Source organism: Phalacrocorax aristotelis, chromosome 18 (assembly GCF_949628215.1).
Source record: "Phalacrocorax aristotelis chromosome 18, bGulAri2.1, whole genome shotgun sequence".
NCBI lineage: Eukaryota > Metazoa > Chordata > Aves > Suliformes > Phalacrocoracidae > Phalacrocorax > Phalacrocorax aristotelis.
In genome coordinates this window covers 12,099,715-12,113,791 of record NC_134293.1, presented here as the reverse complement: position 1 = coordinate 12,113,791, position 14,077 = coordinate 12,099,715, and the positions used below count along the sequence as shown (strand labels likewise).

General features: G+C 47.1%; 1 protein-coding gene across 4 annotated transcripts in view; it reads left to right on the top strand.

Annotated features, from left to right (window-relative positions):
• LOC142066269 (S-adenosyl-L-methionine-dependent tRNA 4-demethylwyosine synthase TYW1-like) overlaps nucleotides 1-14,077 on the top strand; it is a 108,670-nt gene that overhangs the window by 71,089 nt on the left and 23,504 nt on the right. For all 4 annotated transcript variants that reach the window (XM_075113541.1, XM_075113543.1, XM_075113544.1 and 1 more), the window contains exon 14: nucleotides 9,701-9,811. In XM_075113541.1, the coding sequence (XP_074969642.1) occupies nucleotides 9,701-9,811 (111 nt within the window). The remainder of the gene's footprint in view (nucleotides 1-9,700; nucleotides 9,812-14,077) is intronic.

Genomic DNA, 14,077 nt, shown 5'->3' with positions numbered 1-14,077 from the left:
TTCGCAGGGGCTGTCACTCGGAAAGGGCAGCTCGCCTCCTACCGCCTGAGAGCAAGGAGCCTGCCAAGAGCACCAGCGCTGTACCGGGCTGCGGGGTTGCACACACGTTGCAGTTTTTAGTTTGTTTTGTATCATGATCAGAGCGGGTCCTTGCCAGCTGGGAAACTCTGAAAATGTGTCATGAAGTTGGTTTAAGTCAAGCCTTTCATTGAAGGAAATAAGGAAAAATAATGAAACTAAGAAGCTGGCTTTTGAAGTGGCTTCTTATTCTTCATCTAATACCTGCAAAGGATCTGTGAAGTTGTGTGAAACAACGAGCAATTTCTGTTTAGAGTCTACACCATAATTTCTGTTCCCCAAGGGAGCTTTCTCCACTTAAGCAAAGCAGTGTTTCTATTGACAGTGTTGGTTTTGTTACTTGAGTTTCATTAGCTGCAAAATACGGATTTATGTTGAGTCGTCTGTGAATGAAGTGTCATTTTCTAGCAATAAAATTATTTTATCTATATCTAAGGAGGGTATATGAGTGTTCAGAATACCTGGTTTTAAGGTAGTGAGTAGAAGTCTGGGTTTTGTGGTGTTTATTTCCAAACAGCGGGACACTGTTACTCTGCTTTATCGAAAGAGCAAGTTCAAGTGACACAATCCAAGGTAGGGTCCTGTAGGACTTTGGTGCGTGGTTTGGAGGAGGAGGTTTGTCTGCTCTTTGCCTTTCTCTCCCAGCCTTGTGCCGTCCCATGAGGTCCAGTCCTGTTCCCAATGCCTCCCTGCCACGGCTGGAGAATGGGATGCTCCCCTGCCTCGGCCAAACTGGTATCAATCTATCAATCCAGCAAACTGCTCTTTACAGTAGGGTTGACGTGTTCACCCCTCCCTCTTCCTCCTGAGATTAGACCTGGGATGTTTTATGAAGAATAATTATATTTGATGTATGAAAAGATGAATGTGGGGGAGGAGGGAATTAAAGAGAAATTATTAAAAAAAAAAAAAAAGGCAACCCAAATCCTTCATGGTTATTGAAGCAAGAAGGGAACACTTTGTCAAAGTGACAGGTGAAGCCTTTATTTTAACATCTGGGCCAGCAGCTGTCAGAGGAGCAGCGTCACCTCCTGGACTTGGGTTTGGTCTGAGGTGTGTTGGGTGGTTTGCCTTTGATGTTTGGCCGTTGGCAAAGTATGTGCATGCAGAAAATGCTCATTTACAAATGTTATAGGACTAGGAAAATTTTAAGATGGTTTCAAAGGGAGATGTAACGGCCTTGGAAGTGGGCAGAAGCGCCAGTGATGCTCCAAGGACTGGGCTTTGTGCGGGGCTCGGCATGGCCAGGGTGGGTCACGGCGCTGCTCTCCGAGCTGGGCTGTGGAGCCACCGCAGTGCTTGGTATTGTGTTTCAATGTGAGCTGCTGCTGGAGGGGTGCAAGAGCGCAGCGGCTTGGTGACTCGTCCGTGGCTTCACCCGCATCTCAGCCACCCTGTGGGAGACGGAGGAAAGGCACCGCATCCCCGTCGCTGGTCCCGATCATGACTTTGAGCTCTGGCCGGGGGGCACTGCTGGTGTTGGGACCAGGGCACGAGACTCTCTTGAGACTTTTTGGACTTTTTATCTTCTGGTTGAGAGACCAGGATCTCGGGCCCACTTAATGGCACTTTTTTTTCTTTTAAAATAATAAGTACCCTTCCCTCACCCCCTTCAGTTTATTTTTTTACTTCCCCTTGTGCCCTGTTCTGGCATTCAAGGGCTGTAATGCTTTTTGGGGTAGCAGGGATTGTAGCAAGAGCTGCCTGAAGCAAAAATACTGTGTTTCCCTAGGTTTTTTTTTTTGTTCCTTTATCCTCAAGTCTACTTTCTCCTCAAGTGTTTGGGAACCAGAAGGCTGAGCTAGCCCCCGTTGGCTTGCATTTGTAAGACCCCGTTAGGGAAGGGTGACAGTGCTTACATGGTTTTCAGAATTCAATGAGAGAGAAGGGGCAGTACCTCTTTCTTGAGCATGCTGCCAACACCAATGTGGCTTATGCGTCCTCCAAGGAGTAAGGTTTTTTTAAAGATTTGGGGGAGCAAGTCATAGTGTGGTATGTGCCAAAGTGGTTATCATAGTTTTGTTGTTTTTTTTTCTTTTAAGATATTTCTTGGACAAAATTCTGCATTAAGTTGCCTTTAATGGATAAACTACCACATATAATCCCAAAGAAACTGCATGTGCTGTATTTTAGAGAAGTCTGCTGTGATAACCTGAGCAAAGGTTTGGGAGTTGAGAGATATTTGTATAAAATTGCTCAGTTTCTACCCATATGCTCAGTGGCCTGTTGTAGGACAAAAAAGTCTCCCATTAACTGCTTTTACACCTGAGATTGAGGGTTGAGAGTTGGAGGAATTCATCGGAACGGGGCAGGGTCACAGAACCACGTTGCCCCTTTGCTCCCGAGAGCTGTGCACTAGTCTGAAGGAACATCTCCCGCTGTGAAGGACTCGCAGAAGCCGATGCTGATTGTCCTTAAGCAGCAGCACAGGCCCTTCCACGTGCTGTTTTGGCAACTCTTAAGGACGGGCTTTGCGCTTTCAGCGTATGGTGTGACCTGTGCTCGTTGCCGTTACGATGATGTGCTCGGTCAGAGCAGCATCTCCTCCTGAGTCAACTGATGTACCAAGGGCAAGAGTAAGAGCATTGCTGACCCCTGAGATTTGGGACGGAGTGGGGATTCCCTGGCAGAGAAGGGTGGGGCCGTCCAGGGATACTGCTCCCAGGGGCACAGAGCATATGTGGGCACCCGAGGGAACCCAGCAGTGATGCTACTTAGCCTCTTGGGAGGCTGCGGAGATGTTCGTCAGGGCCTGACTGCTCCCTCTGTAGCCCTTACTCGCCCGCATGGTGAATGCGCTGTGACCTGCAGCCGTGCAGTGCTCTTCTGTACCTTGCAGAGACAGAGGGGAGCTCTTTTCTGCTGCTTGGCTGCAGACTGGAGCAGAAGCATTGAGAAGTCCAGCGCAATGGTCTGCTGTGGCAGACCGGTTGGGCTTGGGGTGCAGCCAAAGAGGCTTCATTTGGCTTTCGAGTGCTCACAACTGAAAAAATAATAACCCTTTAATAGTCAGTTATTCTGTTTCTGTGATCAGCTGTTTGTAGAGCATGCTCTTTGGCCGTGATCGCACTCAGGCAAAGGCTGAGGATTGCTGCTCAGTGCTCTCCTTTTCCCCGGGCTGGGTAAGCATGGTCAGTGCTCAGAGCAGAGGGTTGTGTTGAGTGAGAATGCGCCCCGCTTTCCATGCAGACCTGCAGGCATCGTGCCATATAACTGCTCCCGTGAACTCCATGTTTTTCATGGTATTACTTTAAAAGTTATTCTGATTTCCCCAGCCTTAAATAGATTTGTTTCCACATACTCAACTGCTCTTCTCTCTGTGCTCCCAGCTCTTCATTGGGCTCTGAATTGCTGCTTATTTAATCTCCTGCGATTATGATCTGATGGGAGGGAGGGCTCCCGCTCCGGCTGTAAGTAGGCTGCTTGGTTGCAGCATGTACTGTCTGTTGCCCTCCCAAATTGTTTTGTGCTGATGCTCGCCTAATCTAAGGGAACGTTCTCGAAAAGCTGCTGCTTGTTATCCTTTTTCGTGGGGGTGGTCTGCATGCTGCCCGTGGCTCTCCTCCTGAAAGGCACTTGACAAAGATCTGCAGATGCTAGGTGGGCAGGATGGGAGCTGTCAAGGTGGGAAGGCATCTCTGGAGATCCTCTAGTCCAACCTGCCTATTCAAAGCAGGATCAACTCGGTAGGTTGAGTGCGGAGTATCTCCAAGCATTGAGACTCCTCAGCCTCTCCAGGCAACCCCTTCTGGGGTTTAGTTACCCTCCCTGTAGAAATTTCATTTAAAAAGGCAATTTTCTGTGCCTCAGCCTGTGCCCTTTGCCTCTTGTCCTTTCCCTGGGTATTGCTGGGAAGGGTCTGTCTCCATCCTCTTTAATTCCCCCACCAGGTGGTTGTTTATGAGGGCTCATTCTCCTGTTTTCTTTCCCATCTCCGATTTTCCATCACCGCACAACAGGCATGCGCGGCCCTGCTGGGCCCTGGAGCTGCCCCTTCCTGGGAGGCTGATCATCAGCTGCACAAAGAGCTTTTTGGCATAAAATAGGTGCGGTTCCACGCCCTCAACTTTCACCCTTTCGAAAGGCTCATTATCGTATTAACTTTTTCTTTTCCGCTAATGTTACTCTGATGGCTGTCTGAAGCGAAATAATGGTTGCTTTTCCTGGAAACACGGGGCGTAAAGCATTGCAGTCTGGTTTTATATCCTGATGGTTTAGATCATTAAATTCTCAGGCCTTAAGCTCTTATTTCTTGTTTTTCAGTGCCTATTAGAGGATCTCCCGGGGCCCTATTGTACAACCAAATACAAATAATGCATTAATAAAACAGGATTGTCTATTTGTACTGCCAGCAGTCTGTAAGGATTACTTGTATATAACATTTTGTGGTATTAGGCCCTTAGTCATTTTCATCTGTCCCTTCTACCACTTCAAAAAAAAGTGGTTTTTCTCTCTGCTCAGACCATGCTTGAAACGCTCCCCTCTGGAAAGAGGTTTCTTCAGCTGCAATATTAATTTCTGATTTTTCTACCTTTTTTCTCTGTGTCCCTTTGGCAGTATTTTAGTTTCTTTACCTGCTTCTTTTGCCGCCAGTCATGATTAGTTAATACAGTTTTTGTGATAGTTCAGTTACTGAAGTGATGGATAATACACGTGGGCTGCAGTTCTGACTTGTCAGTTAGTGCTGCCCGATGGGGAGAGAGGCCCTTTTAATGCGCTTACAGCAGTTTTAGTTTTATGAAGTACTTGAACTTTAAAGCTAGACTTCTAAAATGATCTAGGATGTATATTGGAGAGTATTAAAAATGAGATTTAAAGAGGAGAAAGCCCCTCCCTTCGTTCAGGCATTCATTGCCGTAAGGAGAAACACTCGCTGAAGCGTTGTACTTAATGTATGTTAGGAAATATTGTGATAAAAGTGAACTGATACGGTTGCATCCTCTCTGCAAAGCTGCTGTTGCAGTGTTGCATTTACTCAGCTCTGCCGGCGCTCCTCGTGTGTTCAGCCTGTCAGCCTCAGCTTCGAACCATTTTTTAGCAGCATTTTTATGTTTAGTCCCTCTGCAGAATGAGTGTAAAATATTTTTTTCTCATAGGAAAAGTATTTGCGTGCCTCAGCCTAGTTCCAAAGTGAGGAGAGAAGGAACTGTTCGTTATAAGAACAAAGCACAGAGAGCGATTGGGGATTAGCCCCTAAAATCCATTTTTTTTTAGATTAGAGAAGGAAGAAGTGAGATGGTCCCAGCACTTGCACGCACAGACGTGCTGGGCAAGGGTGTCCCCACTCGCCCTGGCTTGCAAGCTGCCAAGTGACTGGACTTCAGATGCCAGAAGAAAGGGGAGGGAGGGCTGGCAGGCTGCTTGGTGGTGGTCGTGGCACATGGCTGTCCTCTGCCAACATGAGGTTTTTTGCAAATGTTTGTATTTTTTCAAGCTTTTGCTGGTCCGGTTGGGTTTTGGTCATATCTGTGCGTGTCCCCCTGCTCCGAGGCAGAAGCAGCTGTTGGTGGCTATGTGCCAGCTTTCCACGCCACACCACACCACCACCAGCCTTCATGTTGCGACCTCCCGTTGCATGGGTGGCAGCCACTGGGAAGCAGGGTGGCTCTTCCAGTTGCTGTCAGTGATTTGTGGCCTTCCCTGAACCTTCCCCATCTGCTCTGGCAGTTGCAGGGATGCTTTGGGAAACACCCAGGAGCGTATAAAAGATGTTGACAAGTGCCGGAGGCTCTGCCTGTGATCCCAGAGGGAGGCAGGGCTCCATAGGGTCAGTCCTGTGTTTATGAACCCTGGGGGACCCCTGTCTTCTGCATCGGCAGGGACTGAGCCACATGTGTGGGAGCAGGCAAGAAACCTTCCTCCCTGCTGCCTCCTGGAGAGCTGTCCCAGCGAGAGACGTCCCGGCAATGGCCATAAGCGCAGGGCTGAGGATTGGCGAATAAGAACCAAGTGTGTATTTGGTTCTTCTTTAATAATCACGGATGTTAATCTTTGCAATTTGATTTAATCCATTTTTTAATAGCGTAGACTTGGATTTCAATAAAATATATTGCTTCCGCTGTATTTTGGCAAGAAACATGAGCTGCAGGCAGTCCCTTCCAGTGTGGTCTCCTGCGGGGTGTAATGTGTTTGGCACATTCTTCTGCCAGCAGGGATGGAGGGGTGAACCAGTGTGACCCCCAGAAACCCAGAGCACTCCTCTGAAGTCCCAGCGTGGCACTCCCAGAGTCATCTCCCTCCAAACCATTGACTTCAATTTTTGCTGCTAAGGTGCTATTCATCTTTTTATTGCTTAAATGGTCTTTTCCAGCTTTTAGAAAATGTTTTTCACCATTTTGGAGGTCTTGTAGAGGAACTGAAACTGGGGAGAATGCTTGGTGGCATTTTCTAAGCTTGCTCCAAGCAAAGTGGTGGTACCGTAAATGACACAGGTCAGACGTGTGCCTGCCACAGTAGCAGATGCTCCCCTGAACTGCCAGCACTTCAATTACCTAAAGATCTTGCCTTCGCTGCTCAGCAGACGTGATGTGCAAAGCTCTAGTCGATCCGCCTCGTGCTTGGGCTAGGTATAAATGTTTTTCATGAGTCTATAGGAGCTTTCCATATATCTATTGATATCATTCACTACCCTTAGTTCCAGCACCTGAGGCCAGTTTCTGTCTCGTCCAGTCTCCCATTATGTCTGTCGTGTTCAAGTTCCCCAAATAGTAAGTATCTGCTGGCTGAAGATCAAGTGCATTTTTTAAGACTTTCATTCCATAAATGGATTTTCCTGTATTTTATTTCTCTGTGTTAAGCTTGAGGTTCTCTTCTCTTTTTCCCTTTTTCTAGGTCCTCCGCTGGTGCTGAGGATCCAGCCAGCAGTGGCGATGCTGCTCGTGCTGGATTTCACAGGCTGCGCTGTCCCGCTCGCTTTGTGCTCCCTGCCAAGCTACGTTTTCTATGCACAACAGAGACATCCAGAAATCTGCTCTTAATTTGAGCACAAAACCATCCTGCCAAAAAAAAGAGACACCCCTAAAGGCTTCACTTTGTGGTGAGCTCCCTGCTCCAGGGGTTGCACTGGCGACCTGACCCCAGTCTGAGGAGTGGGGCTGGATCAGCAGCCTTTGATTTTTATTTACTGTTGCCTTGAAGCTGCCTGCATTTGTTTACCACTGTGAGCTGACCTTTGGGGAGACATTTCTCGATTAATTGGGTATCTAATCACTTCAGACGATTGATAGACCTGTATGTATTGGAGTTTTTTTCTCGTTAGACGTTTTCCCTCTGCTTTCTTCTTTCCCTGTTATATGGTAAATGATGCGTTTATTTTTTTTATTAGTTCCTTCATTATTTTTCTCTTTAGTAATTAACTGTTGATTTCATACTTGCCTGTCGTCTCTTGGCCTGAACCTTTCTTTTGCCAGTGCATTTAAATCATAACCGGCTCTTGCTCTTAAATATGTGCTTATATGCTACGGGTAAAGTAGAGGCTAGCTATTTTAATTCTTGTAATATTTGGCCTTCGATAATCATGCTCTCAATTCTTTAAGGTTACTTTCCACAGGGTTTTTTTTTTTTTTAAAAGAAGCTCTACCTTTAATTATTTCCTCAAAGCACTGACTCCTTGTAGGTATCGAATCCTCACTTGTGTTTATCCCCTGGAGAATTCTGCAGGTTTACCTGGTGCTTTAGGTTCCCAAGACGACAGGCAGCAGGCAGTGAGTGTGTTGGGATGCTTCTGCCTGCACTGGGTTTAGTTCCCTGTACATATGCGCCCTAAAGACCTGCCCCAGGCTGTGTTCAGATGTTGGCAGGAGGAAGAAGATGCTCCTGGTTTTTATTTTTGTCCTCTAGTTATTTGTCAGTAAATAATCCGGAATGTTTCCATACCAAACTGGTGTAGAAATCTTTTTCCCCCCTGTGGAAAACATAGAAATGTGTTTTGGGTAAGTGATGTTTTGTTTTTATACAGAAGGCAAAATTCACCTATGTGGCCTGTAGATCAGAGGCTCTGAAGAAGTAAAATGTGGCTAGGCTGGGGATTGGTACTGGCAAGCATCGTTTTTCTTCTGGGGAGGAGTAATAGCATGAATTTTTTAATAGCCTTGGACTGGGACTCGGGCTCCAGGGATCTGTCCCTGCTTTGCCCCTGGCCAGCGGGTGCTGTCAGAGGTATCGCAGGGGAAAACGGTCTGAGGTTTAGTGATGGGAAGTTCAGTTCAGTAGCAGATCTCTTCACTAGCTTATAATTGTAGGTTGAAAAATGCAGTAAACTGAATAGTGTGTATGCTTCCCACACATGGCGTTGAAGTTCAGGTAACCTTGTGCCATGGGCGCATCATGGGTGATGGGTAAGGGAGAATCTCTTGACTCAGCCTGAGTGTAAGCCTGGACTTCCTGGAGCAGGAGAATTTGATTCCAGCCCTTGCTGTGCAGGGAAGTCCCAGCCCTGGGATACAGCCTGGTCCTAGCCGTGGAGCCTTGGGTTGCTGTGGATTTGTTATGGTGCCCTTTCGCTCTGGCTAAACTGGTGGTTTTCTCACATTTTACAGTCTAGAGTGTGCCAGGGAAGGAAAATGAGGTAATTGAAAAAAAAAATGCACGAAAATTGCTCTATAAATAAATTCCAGAGATAAGTGAAATAAAACATTAGTGGATGATGAAGGGGAGGAGAGGGGAGAGGTGGAAACAAGCAGATGTAAGCAGTAAGACTGGAATTGTTCCATGGCCAAGTGCTTAAACTGATCGTAGAAGTCCTTCTGTTACCAGGAACTTCTTTGGTGAGCAACCTTTAGAGGGTAAAATCAGAACAACTCCAAGGAAAGAAGTCGTCAGAGTGCCGGCTGCCACTGTGCACAGAAATAAGTCGGGTCTGGGCATCCTGGAGAAGCACTGGGGTGATGAGGAGCTGCGGGCCGGAGAGGACAGGTCGTGCAGGGTTGCTGCCAGGCAGAAATCCAGCTGCAATCCAGGGCAGTGAGGGTTGGATGCCGCTCTTGTAGTTGGTAGCTCTGCAGCCACTGTGTTTTGTTCCTAATGGTTTGCACCACACTTTTTATAAGGCTAGGTCGTAAGGCGGGTATTTTCAGTGTTTCCAGGTTGTGATTTTAATTGTCACTTTGTGCTTCCAATAAAATGTTCTGCGTAACTGATCACAGGAGAGCCTTTTCTCTGTGATATTGTACCTAATGTGCTGGACGAGTTCGCAGACAATGGTCTGTCTATTCTTGTTCATCTGTCCAGAAGTCACCAGTGCCAGTGATCCAGCTGGAGGAAATAAAAATATCTGTGTAGCAACTAATGGTGAGATTTTATGCCTGGGGAAGCAAATCAGAGAGAGAAACTTCCTGATTATTTTCCTGTTAAGTTAAAACTCCTGTAAAACCAAACTGCTTTAGATATATAGAGGGAAGACAAGTCTTTGTATGGCAAAAGGTGGCTCAGCTCACAGATCTGTGGAGTAGCTTTCCTGAAAGAACAAGTGAGGTGACTCCTGGTTAGGGTCTGGTTTGTTTTAGCCCTGGGTTCTTGAAAAAAATTAATGATATCCCCCCACCCAGTTTAAAGCTGTGTGGAAGGATGGACCATCCTCCCTGTGTCAGAATGTGTTACTAATGGGGTTTTTCCTTTGTTGCAGCAACAGCGCACTGTTTATAGGCTGACGCTGGTGAAAGCTTGGAACGTGGATGAACTCAAAGCCTATGCTGACCTGATATCCCTCGGTAAACCAGACTTCATCGAGGTCAAGGTGAGCTGCACAGAGCTACCTTATTTTTTTCCATTCGTATTTTACTTTTTTCCTCTCTATTCTCCACCCCAGAACAGTCTTAAACTTACATAAGTAAATTCAGTTCTTCCAAAGACTTTGGTGATGCATGAGGAACTTATCTCTTGCTTTTGAAGTTAGGCAGCCAGGTTTGTAATATCTTATGTGTACATTTGGAGCAGTCTTCAGTGCAAGCTTTGTACCAGCCAGCATCAATTTCTGCTCCACAGAATCATAACCCTCTGGGCTTTTTTGTAATTCTTATGAAAGCAGAGACTGATAAATAGATGTTCCTTCTTCTTTGTCAACCATTACTTTAAACAAAATATTCTGGGACAAGCGGGTAGTTCATGGTGGTATTCTTCCCGTCCTGGTCTCAAACTCTGCTGGGGGAAAAGGCGATAACGTCTGGCCTACTGATGTGGTATTTGTCAGGCTGTGCAAAAGAGGTGGAAATATTACCCTCTGGGACTGGAAGAGCTACTAACAGGAGCATGTGAGATACAGTGGGGCAGGAGGTGCTGTATCTTGGGATTAATCAATGTAGTATATAGAAAATGTAAAAAAAGGTACATTACAGAGTGCTCTGTAAGGCATCACTATCGGCAATTCCATCCAGCAACTCCCCTGCGGACCAGCACATTTACCTCAGGTCTGTATTTTTGCACCTCTCTTACTTCTGGACTTTGTCTTTTCTCTTTTCTCTTTTCTTTCTTCCCTTTTTAAAAAATCTTTATTTACTGCTGGTTTGAAGGAAAAACCTGGAGTTTGCTGCAATGTCCTTATGAAATAAAACCCAAAGGTTTTGATATTATTGGTAGCGAGCGCTTTCTTTCTGAATGTGCTGCTGAAGTTGATAGCTTAATACAAAATAAGATTTTTGTATATGGTTTGGGGAAAAAACTCAGTTTTACAATGTGTATCAGACTGTTTTATATTCCTCAGGTAAAATCTAGTGGAAGGAGTGCTCCTATGGGACCCTTCCCACCTTGCATCTCCTGGCTTTCTTACTGGAGCCTGATAGTACAAGCTCCGTTCTTCCAGTGTGGGAGGAGGGCAGAGATGAGTGTGCACGCCGGTGTGCAGTGTGAGGCTGTCAGTGTACGTGCTGCTTAGGCTGCTCTGTCATGTGTAGCAGCTTTAATTAGTAAAACAAGTCAGGTGTAAGTTAATCAATGTTTCTGAGTGCAGATTCCCCTGAGCGCTCTCCAGGACGAACATCTGCCTCCTCCAAGGCAGAGGGCTGCTCTCCCCTCTGCCTGGGGAAGGATTCAGCCGTGCAGCTGTGGTTTCCCAGCAGCGTGGAGCTCAGCTCTCCCTCTTGCTCTTCCCTGGCAAAATCATGCCTCGGCCTGCCAGGGGAATAAGTGAGAAAAGAGGTGGCCATAGATGTACTCCTGGCACTCTTCTGGCTGGGACAGGCTCCTGCCGAGGCAGAGAGGGGCTGTACGACACTCCCAAAAACCACGTAGCACGGTAGTGTGTCTGGGCGTTCAGCATCGCTCGCGCGCCTGCCAGCTCTGGCTGCAAAGGGGGTTCAAAGGGGTTGCAGGATGAGGAAGGCAGAGGGGTGCACCTGGCGCCTGCTGGCCATGTGCTGTTGGGTGGATTTGGGTCTTTTTGTGGACTGATAAGAGTGTAAGTTTGCAGTTTGGTGGTTTTTTTCTCAAAAAAAAAAAAAAAAAAGGTGTGTGCTGTTTAATGTTACTTAATTAGATTTGCAAGTGGGCTGCTTTGATCTAAATGTCATTTTTTCAGAACTATTCCAGCAGGTAAGTGAAGTTCTGCAAGCTCTAGAGGACAGAAGTGTCAACCAGGGTGCTGATCCTTGTCAGATGATGGTGCCTTCAAGCTAAGGGACAGGCCATCTCATGCCTCAGTTTCTTATTCCATGAATGGTTTGGCGTTGTGCCTATACTGTGGCCACAAAAGCAGTCTGTAGTTGGCACGTGGAAAATCTCTCATCTTTCCAATCCCAAGAACAGTAGTCAGGGACACAGTGAAACTCACGTTTAAGCCTTTTCAAAGGATGCAGATCTCTGCCCCGTCTCTGCTAGTTGCTGTACTTACGCGGGGAGTGATGCGGAAGGTCTCCCCTTCCCTGCTTACAGCTCTCATTGCAAACCACGGTCCGGCATTTCACAACCTCATTGCGATCTGTATACTCTAAAGTCCGAAATCATCTTCTACAGTTTGCTCTTTGTTTCTAGTCTAGTGGAGGGAGGACAATTTTCCAAAGCTCTCAAAACCATACAGCAAGTCTGACAGCAGCTAAGCCCCGCAAGACAGAGGCGAGCAACCGAGTACAAGAAAACCCACTAATTCTTCTTCAGCTTCAGCAGCAGAAATGAATTGTCAGGGTGCTGCTCCACCTCATTCACCAGCAGGCTCTGAAATAGTCTCCATTTTTTTCCATTTAATCGAGCTTCTAAATAGAGCTGCGCTGTCCTGTTATCTTAATTTCGAGGCCAGGAAAGCGCAGGGTTCATATTCCTGAAGCACAAAGCGCTCCTTGTGAGCGGTGTTGCGGGAGCACCCATTTGCAGCAGGAGCTGAACTGATGTTAATCGCTGTTTGAAACAAATGGTGCAACTCTGTGCTGGCACAACGTTCGGGGTTTAAATGGCATTTCCATCCCTTTAAAAAGCCACAAAGTTCTGTGATGGCTTCCCTGGAGCAGGGGATTTGCTTGGCCCTAGGGTGTGTTTTGTCCAACTTAGGGTCTATTTAAAGGCCTTGCTCACAGGTTTTTATATGAAATGCTTTTATGTCCGAGGAGGGGTTTTTTAACAGTCGCCTTTCTTCCTTGCCTCTTTGGAGCAAGTGTAATGTTCTAAAAGGTGGGCACGGGGTGCTGTGCAGAGGACAGGTAGCTCGCGTTAAATAAAGTATTAGCCCAGTCAGTGACCTTATTTGTTTTGCATAGTTTCATCTGCCAGTTCCTGCTAAGCAGAGTTCCTAAAGTGTGGCAGATTTGGCTCAGTAGGGAGGCGCAGTGGCTTTCTCCCCTCGCTGCACTCTCTTGTGTGACTTTGAAATGTGAGGGGATTACAGGGTTTCTCATCTCAAGCGTGGAGCAAATTTTTCCCTTTCCTTGGCCAGAAGGAGTCAGCAGCGTGTTCTGGAGTGGCTGATGATCAACGAGCTGCGCTGCTGCGGGGTAGCGAGAGTCCAGCCGAGTGCCGAGGGGACAGGCTGACAGAGGGGATGTCCTCTTAAGGATGGCTTCCTTCCTTGGCTGTCCTTCTCTGAAGTGTCGGTTGGTTGCTGGTGGGGTGGTGTGCCCCCCGTGCTGCTGGAGATGTTTGTGTTGCTGCTGTGCCTGCACTCGGACCCTTACCCCGTGGTCTGACCTCACTAAATGAGGCGGTTAGCCTCCTTCGCGTTCAGCTGTGCGCTCTGTGGACAGCTTGCTCCCATCTGATCTTCTTTAATCCTGGCTTGCAAAGCTCTTGTCCGACGCCCTACCCATGAGATCAGCCTTCTCTTACGGAAGGATTGCTGGTGCAGGTGGCTGCTGCGGTGGTTTCAGGGGTGTCTGAGCTCCGCTGTTGAGCAAACCGGCGTCAAGAATGCTTCGTGGTCCTTCGTTGCTTCTGCCTGTGCACCTGTGGGGTGAAGCAAGGAGCCGGGGTCTCTGTCCCTGCGACTTTTGACTTCTCTGGAATAAAAGACAAGCAGATCTTCTCAGCAAAGAACAGCAGCAGAAGAGGGGCTGCATCGTGTCCCCCTCCAAAGCCTGGCAGTTTGCGATTGTGCAGGCAAAGTGTACGTAAGCAGAGTGATCACGTAGATAGAACCCCACGGCATTCGAAGTGGTGCTTGGTACAATAGTCCCTAAAGGTAGGAGTTAAATTCTGACCCAAAGGAAGACAGGTGGGGTTGCGGTGTGTTCACATCTGGCACTCATCGTTGCTGTTGGTATTGCCTTTCCTGCACCCTGTGGATTGATCCGCACTTGGACAAAACCTCCTGCCAGCGTGTAACTGGCCTTGAGTCCAGCTGTGGTGTTCACACGGCGTCCGTGACCTGGGAATTTTCCCCAAAAGACTTGATATTTTTGATTGAAAGTGATTTCTTGTGTTTTTTGAGAATGAAGCATATTGAAGAATCTATTCAGCATGTGGATAGGGCTTAGCATTTTTTTTTCTCAAAACCCACATGTGATAGGTTAAAAAGGCAAAGACCGGGTCCTGCTCAAAGCGAATAAACAAAAACAAAAAAAATTATTACAAGACATACTGGAAA